This window comes from Mustelus asterias, chromosome 18, assembly GCF_964213995.1.
Source record: "Mustelus asterias chromosome 18, sMusAst1.hap1.1, whole genome shotgun sequence".
Classification (NCBI taxonomy): Eukaryota; Metazoa; Chordata; class Chondrichthyes; order Carcharhiniformes; family Triakidae; genus Mustelus; species Mustelus asterias.
In genome coordinates, this window is record NC_135818.1 from 11,348,361 (window position 1) to 11,361,667 (window position 13,307).

General features: G+C 46.3%; 1 protein-coding gene across 3 annotated transcripts in view; it reads left to right on the forward strand.

Annotated features, from left to right (window-relative positions):
* Positions 1-12,821, forward strand: part of smoc1 (SPARC related modular calcium binding 1) — a 248,746-nt gene extending 235,925 nt beyond the window's left edge. For 2 of the 3 annotated variants that reach the window (XM_078233396.1, XM_078233394.1), the window contains exon 13: positions 12,207-12,821. In XM_078233396.1, coding sequence (XP_078089522.1) covers positions 12,207-12,223 — 17 coding nt within the window. In that variant the 3' untranslated portion in view covers positions 12,224-12,821. The remainder of the gene's footprint in view (positions 1-12,206) is intronic. The other variant, XM_078233395.1, reaches the window with a different exon arrangement.
* Positions 12,822-13,307: the final 486 nt, after the last annotated feature.

Here is a 13,307-nt window from a genome sequence, read left to right on the forward strand (position 1 = left end):
GTGAGATTTCTGCTGTACTGGGGGTTTGATTGTGGGGAGGCCTATGCTACGGGATAAAGTGTCTGATTGCCTCATAATAGCATTGCCACACCGCCAGACCTCCCCCACCCCCCAAAGAGAAGCAACGCGAGGTTCCTATCACTTCTTCAACCAGTCGATGGAAATCCATAGCCAACAATAAATTCCACCCTCTGTATGTGAATAATTTGATGCGGAGATGCCGGCGTTGGACTGGGGTAAACACAGTAAGAAGTCTAACAACACCAGGTTAAAGTCCAACAGGTTTATTTGCTATTTTGTGGCTTTTGTTACCAAATAAACCTGTTGGACTTTAACCTGGTGTTGTCAGACTTCTTACTGTGAATAATTTGAGACAGAGCATACGATGAGTGTAGCAAAATTGGTATTAAAAGATAACTTTGGTCCCAAAGACCTTTGACCACTGGTAGGCTTTCCTCAGGTGATATCTGAGTCTGTTTTAGTCTAACTCATGGTGATCAATTGTCATGATTAATCAACAACTCTACTATTGATTCACCTGGAGAGTAGATGGCAAACTAGACCTTGGTCTTTTATTTAGCCAGTGTTTCCTATCATATATTTCCCATGTCCAATGGTTCAATATGTTGAAAAACATTGGATTCCTCACACCAAGCATACACCATGTCAATTCTTCTCCAACCCAATTGGGAACAAGTTAAAACCAATGAAATGGCCAGGAGGTTATTCGGAAATGCTCTTGATATCTGTTACCTTCCAATGAAGTGATATTGGAGGTACAGGAGGTGGCACAGTGGTTAGCACTGCTGCCTCACTGCACCAGGGACCCAGGTTCTATACACGGTTGGTGACTGTTGGTGCAGAGTTTGAACATTCTCCCTTTGTCTGCGTGGGTTTCCTCCGGGAGCTCTGGTTTCCTCCCACACTCCAAAGATGTGCGGGTTAGGTGGATTGGCTATGCTAAATTCTCCCTCGGTGTCAGGGGGACTAGCTAGGGTAAATGCATGGGGTTGTGGGGATAGGGCCTGGGTGGGATTGTGGTCGGTGCAGTCTCGATGGGCCGAATGGCCTTCTTCTTCAATGTAGGAATTCTATGATTATATGAAAAAAAAAGAGACGAGGAATGTTGCTGCTGTAGGGAGGTTGCAAATGGGAGGTTCAGGAATTAAGAGACCGCAAAGGCAGTAAACTCAAGATTATTCTTCATGTGAAGCAGTGGTCCGTCTGAGAGTAGCAAGAAAAGGAAGATAAATACCTGACTGGACAGAATGTTGAGAAGGATAGGGTTCAAATTCCCGATTCCTGTGGATGGAACGCTAGGCTTCACCTGAACAACGTTAGGTCCATTACTGTTGAGGAGAAGATAGTGGGGAATTGCCATTAAAATAGTTGCAGTCCACCCTTAGTGCTGGAAGGGAAGGAGTTCCCAGGAATTTGACCCAGTGACGATGAAGGAATGGCATTTTGTTTCCACGTCGGAATGATGTGCCTTTTGGGGGGCACCTTGTAAGTAGGGGTTTTCCCGTGGACCTGCTGCAGTTATACTTCGAGCTGATAATGGTTTGGGAGGTGCTGTCGCTGGAGACTTGGTGAGTTTCTGCAATACGCTCTCTTCAAGTTGTGTTAATGGCGGAGGGAGTGAATGTGTGAGGTAGCGGATTAGGGCCAGTCAAGTCAGCTGCTTTATCCTGGGTTGTATTGTGCTTCTCGAGTGTTGGTAGAGCTTCAGGTAAGTGGAGAACATTACATCACACTGTGGACAGGAGTGTGGGAGGAAACTGGAGCACCTGGAGGAAACCCACACAGACACGGGGAGAATATGGAAACTCCACACAGTAAGAAGTCTCACAACACTAGGTTAAAGTCCAACAGGTTTATTTGGAATCACGAGCTTTTGGAGCGCTGCTCCTTCATCAGGTGAGTCTGAGGAAGGAGCAGCTCCCTTCAGAAATAGTTCTTTAGGTGGCAGAGCAGAGAACTGCTCTAGAGATGTCCTTCTGTTCTGGCTGGCTCTTAGTTGAACTGCCGGCAGGCAGTTGAGTTCCTCTTTTTATAACTCGGATGACTTACCAATTTTCTACATCAGAATTGGTTTGATGCTGACAACAACAGCAAATGCAAATTTAATAGGTTCCCGAGAGCCGAATCGCCTCTTTAAACTCATAGGTTGTCAGAATGCAAAAAAAGGCAAAGGGTGTTACCAAGGCAACCCTGATGTTTTGGTCTCTGCAACAGATGTTGCCATCTGTGTACTCTGTGTACCTGCATTTTAAACATTCCAGCATTGAACACAAAACCAGCTTTTAAAGGGGCCAAACACTGTTTTTCCCTCGAGCAATTTTTTACAATTCTTTTACATCTTTACAAACTTAACTTCACAACACTCAGTGTCAAAGGCAGTCATTCTTATTTCATTTCTGGCATTCAGCTCTTTTGTCCACGATGAGACCAAGGCTGTAATGAGCTCTGGAGTCAAGTGATCCTGGTGAAACTCAACCTCAGCAAGTTATTGATGAGTGCCGTTCGATGGCACTGCCAATGACACCTTCCATCACGTTTTAGATGATGGAGAATGGACTGTTGGAATGGCTAATGGCTGCATTGGATTTGCCCAGTTTCTTTGTGTGGAGAGTACTTACCTGGACAATTTTCCACAATGTCTGGTAGATACCAGTGTTGTTGCCATACTGGAAGAGCTAGGCTAGAGACAGGGCTCACTCTGGAGCTAGGTCTTCAGTACCACAGCCGGGTTCACCAGGACATTGAGCTGCTTCTTGATGTCACGTGGAGTAAATCTAATGGACGGAGAACTGGCTTCTACAATGGCGAGGGGTTGCGCTTGAAGCTGAACTCTGCGCAATCATCAGTGAACATCCCCGCTTTATAAAATCATAGAATCCCTACAGTGCAGAAGGAGGCCAATTGGCCCATCGAATCTGCACCAGCTCTCCAAAAGAGCATCTTATCCTGGGCCTCCCAACCCTCATAACGGCGCACATTTAACATGGCCAATCCACCTAACCTGCACATCTTTAGACTGTGGGAGGAAATTGGAGCACCCGGAGGAAGCCCACGCAGACACGGGGAGAATGTGCAAACTCCACACAGTGACCTAAGCCAGGAATTGAACCCAGTTCCCTGGTGCTGTGAAGCAGCAGTGCTAACCACTGTGCGGCCTTTATGACAGATGGAGGATCCTTGTTGAAGCAGTTGAAGATGGTTGGGCCTATGGCACTGGCTTGAGGAACTCTTGCAGTGATGTCCTGCAGCTGACATGATTGGCCTTCCAACAACCACAAGCATCTTTCTTTGTGCTGCGTCCGACTCCAGCCAGTGGAGATTTTCCTTTGATTCGAGCTCAAGATGGTTCAGAACACTTCAACCTTTTGTCTCTTATATAGAATCAGAGAATCCTACTGTGCAGAAGGAGGCCATTTGACCCATCGAGTCTGCACTGACCACAATCCCACTCAGGCCCAATCCCCGTAACCCCACATATTTACCCTCGCTAATCCCCCTGACATGAAGGGACAATTTAGCACGGCCAATCAACTTAACAGGCACATCTTTGGAGTACAAAGAACAAAAGAACAAAGAACAATACAGCACAGGAACAGGCCCTTCGGCCCTCCAAGCCCGCGCCGCCCACCGGTCCAGGATTGAATCCTGAATCCAGGATCCCCGCCCAATTTTCCAGCCTATCTTCATACCAATATCCTATCCACCGAGCTGTCCCTCACAGCTACGATGCTTTGTTCATCACAACCTATTAACTCACCCCCACCCCCCCATTCCAGACCATGTGATCTCCAGGGAGAGGCGAAAACCCAGAGTGAAAACCCCAGGGCCAATATGGGGAAAAAAATCTGGGAAATTCCTCTCCGACCCCCTGAGGCGATCGAAACGAGTCCAGGAGATCACACTGGCCCTGATCGGAAAATGCTTCCCAACCCTAGTCATTTCCACTTCCACGAACACCATATGAATTGCCTGCCCCCGAGACAGGTTCCCAACTATCCGCAGTCTCGCTCTGTACTGGCACCAGCAAGATGATCATAGAATGAAGCCTTGAAACGAGAAACAAGGAACAATTAGCCCGCGCCGCTCCCTGGTCCAAACTAGACCACTCTTTTGTATCCCTCCATTCCCACTCCGTTCATATAGCTGTCTAGATAAGTCTTAAACGTTCCCAGTGTGTCCGCCTCCACCACCTTGCCCGGCAACACATTCCAGGCCCCCACGACCCTCTGTGTAAAATATGTCCTTCTGATATCTGTGTTAAACCTCCCCTCCTTCACCTTGAGTGTGGGAGGAAACTGGAGCACCTGGAGGAAACCCACACAGACACGGGGAGAATGTGCAAACTCCACACAGTAAGAAGTCTCACAACACTAGGTTAAAGTCCAACAGGTTTATCTGGAATCACGAGCTTTTGGAGCGCTGCTCCTTCATCAGGTGAGTCTGAGGAAGGGGCAGCGCTCCGAAAGCTCGTGATTCCAAATAAACCTGTTGGACTTTAACCTAGTGTTGTGAGACTTCTTACTCTGCCCACCATGGTCCAATGCCGGCATCTCCACATCAAACTCCACACAGATGGTGACCCGAGGCCGGAATTGAACCTGGGTCCCTGGCACTGTGAGGCAGCAGTGCTAACCACTGTGCCACTGTGTTGCACACCATGCTGAGCACCACTATCATGGAGGACGGGGATATTCATGGATCTCCAGACTCCCATTTTAGAAATAAATGTCGATATGTTATACATCGTAAAACAGCATTAACAATATTACAATGGAATGGCTGGATGATTGTCAATCTGTTCCCCAGCCACGGTCAAATCAGGTGTCTGGGGAAGTGAAACATGAAAATAATTGCTTCTGACAAGATGTTTTATTCATCACATATTTATTTTATTATGCTCAGCTGCCACTGTCTAAAAGGGAAAGTATGGCATAGATTAGAAAAGTATTCCCTGCTATGTTTCTACAGGGTACAGTTTACTCATTACACAAGGTTTCCCAGAAGTTCACCTTTGCTGCCACATCTGGATCCAATCTGATCTTTGTCAAAATATGCTCTTGCCAAATGCCAGCCACGCTACCAGTTTTTTAGCTACTAACACGCTGCGCTCGGATTATGCCGCTTCACCTGTCATCTCGTTCCAAGTTCAGAAAAAAATACGTACGAGCGATGAGTTTACCCGAGGAATTTCCTGCGCTGGGTCAGAGATCTGTAGCTGTGTACAAATTGTTCAGGATGTTCGAACTGAGGGCAGAATCGCTCCCCCATAATGTTGGATCCTGGGAGATGCAAGCTATGGGGAGGATTCGTTCATTTTTTTTTCCCTTTTTGGCCAGCGATTACCTTCCCTTTTAGCATCCTTCAGGATTTCAATTTAATGTATTTTTCGACTATGGAAGTGTGTGGTCGTTAGGTTTAAAGTCAAGCTGGACTTGAACCCACAATCCTCTACCAATAGGGATGGCACGGTGGCACAGTGGTTAGCACTGCTGCCTCACAGTGCCAGGGACCCGGGTTCAATTCCCAGCTTGGGTCACTGCCTATGTGGAGTTTGCATATTCTCCCCGTGTCTGCATAGGTTTCCTCCGGGTGCTCCAGTTTCCTCCCACAGTCCAAAGATGTGATGGTTAGGTGCATTGGCCATGCTAAATTCTCCCTCAGTGTACCCGAACAGGCACTGGAGTGTGGCGACTAGGGGATTTTCACAGTAACTTAATTGCTATGTGAATGTAAGCCTACTTGTGACGAATAATTTAACTTTAGAAGGCAGAGATTTGGTAGAACGGTTCGATATTCAAGTATTTTGCATTAGGCCAAAGCTTCAGACCATAATTTACGCCCACCAGAATACCCTTATTGTGTGATGGCAGGGGTCGGTTTAGCTCAGTTGGCTGGACAGCTTCTCAGTGATGCAGAGTGATGCCAATAGTGTGGATTCAATTCCTATACCGGCTGAGGTTATTCACGAATGTTCCGCCTTCTCAACTTTGCTCCTCACCTGAGGTGTGATGATCCACAGGTTAAATCGCCACCAGTCAGCTCTCCCCCTCAAAGGGCAGCACGGTGGCACAGTGGTTAGCACTGCTGCCTCACAGTACCAGAGATCCGGGTTCGATTCCTGGCTCGGGTCACCGTCTGTGCGGAGTTGCACATTCTCCCCGTGTCTGCGTGGGTTTCCTCTGGGGTGCTCTGGTTTCCTCCCATAGTCCAAAAGCCGTGCTGGTTAGGTGCATTAGCCATGCTAAATTCTCCCTCGGTGTACCTGAGCAGGCGCCAGACTGTGGCGACTAGGGGAATTTCACAGTGACTACATTGCAGTGTTAATGTAAGCCTACTTGTGACATTAATAAATAAAATTTAAAAAATAAAGCTAGTCTCAGTGATGGTGACCATTAATCTTTCATCAATTGTTGTAAAAACCCATCTGGTTCACTAATGTCCTTTAGGGAAGGAAATCTGCCGTCCTTGCCCGGTCTGGCCTACATGTGACTCCAGAGCCAGGGCAATGTGGTTGATGCTTAACTGCCCTCGGAAATTGTCCAACAAGCCACTCAGCTGAAGGGAAATTCAAAGTGGCCAAAAAACCTTGAACTTCTTTAAGATATTTCGAGTCCGTATTGACGGCAGAATTTTAACTTATTTATTTGTTAATTTAAATGTTAAAATGGCCTTCAAACCTAAACAAAGGGGAACGCAGCTTATGGTCATCTGGGACTATGGCGACTTTGACTTTCACCTATGAAGTGCGTGGTACCCTCTCCTGCTCTTAATTGCTGTTCCTCCTTTCCTTTTCTGCCAGGGTTTAGTTGGTAGTGTCATGAACCTCGCTGGTGTTATCTATGAGGGTGTCTCAATGTGAGAGCCAGTTCATGGGTGGTGTACGTTACAGTGTGTGGAGTCAGAGGGAACCACCCATGAGAGTAAACAGCCCCGTCAGTGTAACAATAACTAAAAGCGGTTTATTAAATGAAAGAAAAGATAAACACACACAGACACACAAACCCCAGAGTAATACACACAGTTTTATCTAGAAATCACTTCTCATTCCAAACTACATCCCCAATACCTGAGCTCAGTAAGACCTCCCCATTCCCCAAACAACCTCCACCTTGAACCAATGGATAAGTTAAATTCAGCTTATAATTATCAAACAATACCAGGAGGATGATCCAGTCTTTGCCGGGTTCAGTGGAAATAGTTAAACTGCCTTTACGAATGTTTTTGCGTTAACTTAGCTGTAAGACTTTAAAAGGACCTTTGATGTCGGTTGGCTTGCTCTTAGCTGTAACCCTGGCCTCCCAGGGTGATGTTAAAACCGACCTTCTCGGGAGATGTTAAACTGGCCTGTCTGCTTCTGCAGGAGTTGACAATTATACCCCTGGCTTTCTTTGATTCTGCTCACCGTACATTGGGCGGTCTATCTCTCCGACATTCCTGATTCTCGAACATTAGCTTCCCTTGATCTCTCAATCATCCCGGAAAACTGCTTCCTGATGATAGGGCCATTTACATCTCACCTTATCTAGGTATCTGCTACTCCTGTTACTGGGAAAAGGATGTATCTCAACAGCCCCTCTGAATGTGGATTGCTATAGGGTGCCCCTTGTTGCCAGGTAGATTTCATCCCATCATTTCCTTTGCTCACTCTGTGCTTTACTGTTTCCAATAAGAAGTCTTATAATACCAGGTTAAGTCCAGCAGGTTTATATGGAATCATGAACTTTCGGAGCGCTGCTCCTTCATCATTTCAATGCAGACCTGATGAAGGAGCAGCGCTCTGAAAGCTCGTGATTCCACATACACCTGCTGGACTTTAGCCTGGTGTTGTGAGACATCTTACTGTGCCCACCCCAGTCCAACACCGGCATCTCCACATCATTGTTGTTACTAGGCAAACCCTAGGGGAGGCGATGGCCTAGTGGTATTATCGCTAGACTATTAAACCAGAAACTCAGCTAATGTTCTGGTGACCTGGGTTTGAATCCCGCCACGGCAGATGGTGGAATTTAAATTCAATTTTTAAAAATCTGGAATTAAGAATCGACTGATGACCACGAAACCCTTGCCGATTGTCGGAAAAAATCATCTGGTTCACTGTTGTTCTTCAGGGAAGGAAATCTGCCATCCTTACCTGGTCTGGCCTACATGTGACTCCAGAGCCACAGCAATGTGGTTGACTCTCAACTGCCCTTGGGCAGCTGGGGATGGACAATAAATACTGGCCAGCCAGCGATGCCCATGTCCCACGAATAAAAAATAGCCCTGACAGTATTAAGTTTAAATTTATCAGTGTCACAAGTAGACTTACATTAACACTGCAATGAAGTTACTGTGAAGATCCCTTAGTTACCACACTCCAGCGCCTGTTCAGGTACACTGAGGGAGAATTTAGCATGGCCAATGCACCTAACCAGCACATCTTTTGGACTGTGGGAGGAAACCGGAGCATCCAGAGGAAACCCACGCAGACACGGGGAGAACGTGCAAACTCCACACAGACAGTGACCCAAGGCGGGAATTGAACCCAGGTCCCTGACGCTGTGAGACAGCAGTGCTAACTACTATGCCATCGTGCCGTCGCACTGGTGGAGGTGCTGTCTATCTGAGACAATGTTAAACTGAGGCTCCATCTTCCTCTCCTCATGCAGAAGATCTGATGGGTTTTATTTCAATGCAGATCCAGGCAGTTAGATCTGATGTCCTGACCCATAGGTATCCCTCAATGCACATCATACACTCAAAAAAGTAGATCACCTAGCTATTATCACATTGGTGTTTGTGGGAGCTTGCTGTGAGCAAATTGGTTGCCAGGTTTCTGACATTACAACAGTGACTACACTTCAAGAAGTATTTCCTTGGCTGCAAAGAGTTTTGAGATGATTGTGAAGAGCGAGTCTGTCATATTTCTTCACTTCGCCAACATCATTAAGGCACATTAGAATCATAGAATCCCAACAGCGCAGAAGGAGGCCATTCAGCCCACCAAGTCTGTGCTGACTCTCTGACAGAGCATCTAACCCAGGCATACCCCCGTAACTCCAAGTGTTTACCCCACTAATTCTCCTCTACTGAACATCTTGGGAAACTAAGGCAATTTTAGCCTGGCCAATCCACCTAATCTGCCCATTTTGGATTGTGGGAGGGAAACCGGAGCACCCGGAGGAAACCCACGCAGACACGGGGAGAATGTGCAGACTCCACACAGACAGTGACCCGAAGCCGGAAGTGAACCCTGGTCCAGAGCACTGTGCGGCAGCAATGCTAACCACTGTGCCACCCTCTTTGTGAGGTACAACAGTGGCACATGGGTTAGCACCCGGAGGAAACCCACACAAATACAGAGAAAACGTGCAGAATCCATACAGTCACCCAAGGCCGGAATTGAACCCGGGGTCTGGCGCCGTGAGGCAGCCATGCTAACCACTGTGCCACCAATTATCTGCTGATGGCTGTTTGTGGGACTTTACAGTACGCGTAGTCAGTTGTCACATTTACTATGTGGTTCCTATACTTCAGAAGTATTTAATTGGCTGTAAAGCACTCTTGAAATAGGATTGATCGATGCAAGTTAATTATTCTTTCCTTAAACACATTCAAAATGGCTGAACTCAGACCCTTTCAAGGTTCCTCAGTTAGACATGTGCTTCCCTTAGGGAGGAAGGGAGCAAGTGTCATTGTGACCAAGTGTTATGCCCAATTACAGAAGAGTGCTACAATCTCTCTGGAGACTGATAACTTTTAAAATGAAATTTGAGCTCCCAGTTAGTAGCTGGATGGATGACTCAAGATATCAGCTTTGAAGACATTTACTAAAAAGACGGATTAAAAGCACTTTTGGCCGAACACTACATTTTTAAGTGACTTATAGTTTAAACTATGAAACAGTACTTTTAACGGAACCAAAAAGAAGATTTATGTTATGTGGTCCTTTAAGTAGATGTTCAATTTTCCCACAGTCCGTCCAAAATAATCAGTAGCTCCCAAAGGTTTGCTTCTATTCTTTTTCTTTCTCATTCTGGTAGTAACAACCCCAAAACTGTCCTTCGCGATGTGAGTATTACTGGACATCCCTGTCGGAATTTTACCGCCCCGTCCACCACAGGAATCGGGTGAGGTGAAGTTCCGTTGACCTCGGGTGGATTGGCCATGCTAAATTTCCCCTTGGTGTGAGAGGGATTAGCGGGGTAAATATGTGGTGTTGCGGGGATAGGATAGGGCCTGTGTAGGATTGTTGTTGGCGCAGACTCGATGGGCTGAATGGCCTCCTTCTGCACTGTAGGGATTCTATGATTCTATGATTTTACGGTTTCTGGATGAGCGAGACCATAAAATCCCGCCTCCTCTCTCTAGGTGCATCTGCCAGTCCTATTTGAATTCCTCACAAATTTGGTCTTTTATATCTGAGCACGAGCTTCCACCCGTATTCTGGCAGGTGTTCTGGAAAGACTCTCGGCCCCTCATTGTTCTTCCTCTCCCGGTCTCTGCCAGACTAACCTGTGATACTCAGTGATATTTTCGGGAAATCCTGCAACCCAATAGCTTGTTCTGTACCCTTCTGATGTTGAAGCCCATCACCGTGGCACCATGAATCACATGGGCCTGGTATCTAGGTAGAGATGCTGATTAATTAGCTCTGAGAGCCCAGCTCTCTTTCGTTTGGAACTAAATTGACCGTTTAAAGCACAGCTGTTGACAACCCAACAATTTCAACACCACTCTGGAACTTGGAAACTCACAGTTTGTCCACCAACATCACAATTGCCATTTTCTGCAAGGGTGAATACTTTGCACCTATTCCCCACTGAAAAGATCTCGGCCTTCCTTTAATATTTAGCAATCAGATCATCCAGGTTTGCTGTCAGTGGACTTCAGAACATGCCACACGCCTTTATTTTAACTTAAATTTAAGACGCAGTCCCAAAACATAACGATCTTTTACATCTCATAATTGTAACAATAACATTTTTGAATAGCCAGGACTAACTCTCCCTTTTACCTTTTCAGAACTGTTTGGTCAGAAAGGAAAGAGAAAACACTTTTTTTTAAAAAGCAATACTTATGATCACAGTTCCAAAGTCTAGCTATTTATAATTTTAAATATAATTGGGGCGGCACGATGGCACAGTGGTTAGCGCTGCTGCCTCACAGCACCAGGGACCCAGGTTCGATTCCCGGCTTGGGCCACTGTCTGTCTTTGGAGCCTGCACGTTCTCCCCGTGTCTGCATGGGTTTCCTCTGGGTGCTCTGGTTTCCTCCCACAGTGCAAAAGACGCGCTGGTTAGGCGTATTAACCCGAACAGGCGACTGGTGGATTTTCACGGTAACTTCATTGCAGTGTTAATGTAAGCCTTACTTGTGACTAATAAATAAATAAGCTAAACAGTGCATTTATCATAGAATCCCTACAGTGCAAAAGGAGGTTATTCGGCCCGTCGAGTCTGCACCGACCACAATCCCACCCAGGCCCTGTTCCTATCACCCCATTTACCCTAGCTCATTCCTCTGTGGTGCAGTGTTAGCATCCCTACATTTGTACGTTCTCCCCGGGCCTGGGTGGGTTTCCTCCAGGTGCTCCGATTTCCTTCCGTTGTCCAAAGATATGCCGGTTAGGTGGATAGGTGGATTGGCCATGCTAAATTGCCCCATAATGTCCAAAGATGTGCTGATTAGGTGGATTGGCCATGTTAATTGCCCCTTAATGTCCAAAGATGTGCTGATTAGATGGATTGACCATGCTAAATTGCCCCTTAATGTCCAAAGGTGTGCAGGTTACGTGGATTGACTATGCTAAATTGTCCTTCGTGTCCAAAGATGTGTTGGTTAGGTGGATTAGCCATGCTAAATGCACGGAGTTATGGGGATAGGGTTGGGGAGAGGGCTTGGATGGAATACTCTGCCAGACAATAAGTGCAGACTTGATGGGCTGGGTGGCCTCTTGCTGCACTGCAGGAACTCTATGGTGGGGACACACCTACAGCCCAATTATCTTGACCAGGGACCTTTTATCCTTGGCTGGACAGGCAAAGGAAATCTACAAGTTCCAAGTTTGAGAACTGCACGTTACCAATGATTTACGTGATTGCTCTTATTTACAATCAAGTTGATTTGACAGCCGGTGACTATCCGAATAGTTATGTGTTGGCTACATCGGAGACTAACGTAATCTCATTTCTCATTGTCTGCAGTAGGACGTCTGGTGTGAAGGACAAAGTGAAGCCTTGAAGGAAGACAGTGGATAAAACCAGTGCTTCTAGAAGAGGGCACGACAGAATGGCAATAACCTGAATGCAAGCAGTGACGCCAAAAGTTTGCACTTTTTAAAAAAAAATTGTATACCATTATAGATCGATTATTGAAGAAAGATGCAAGTTTCTAAACAGCTACTGATTTTTTTTTTTAAAGTTAAACCTTAGTGGTTTGGACAGAACAAAACTTGAGGAGATATTTAATTGTACAGTTCTGGTGTACAGTTGGTTGCATCACTGCATCTGTGGCATTTCTAGTGCTGCCCTTGTCCTTAATCACATACAATGTATGTGTGGTTTCTATAATCAACAGGCTTTCCATTGACAGATCCTTTGTTGCTACTTTTAGTCACAACCTGAAGAAGAAAGTACGGCTAGTGAAAGACTGTCAGAGCGGAAGAGAGCTCTACTCCAATGACCAATGGAACCAATGTCTTGTAGAGCTTACAAAAAAAAATTATTCAATCTTACGGCTTTTTCTTTCCATTACAAGTAAAATGCGTATTGTTTTCCCAACACAGTGCATTGCTGATTTACTAATAAAACTATAGAACGAAGACCTTGTACGGTGTGGTGGTTATTTGATTGTCTGCGCGGTCCCTGGTCCCAGAGACTCTCTTTTTGGTCCTTTCAGGCTGGGCATACTGAGGGAGAATTTAGCATGGCCAATGCATCCAGCCAGCACATAGAATCCTACAGCGCAGAGGGAGGCCATTCGGCCCATTGAGTCTGCACTGACCACAATCCCACCCTATCCCTGTAACCCCATGCAAGGCCCAGGCCTGAAAGGACCAAAATGGTCCAATTCAGACAGATGGGATTTTACGGGCTTGCTCGACCCGAAATCGTAAAATCCCGCCCGAGGTCAACAGAACTTTCTATCGTCCGCCCCTCGCCCGCTCCCGATTCCTGTGGCAGGCGGGGCAGTAAAAGTCCGGCCAATGGAGGGTGTTTGTGAAGAATTTTTAGTTTGACCCCTGCCTTCCACCCAGAAAGATGGTTCGGGGGATGGTGGCATCGTGGTAACGTTATTGATAAGTG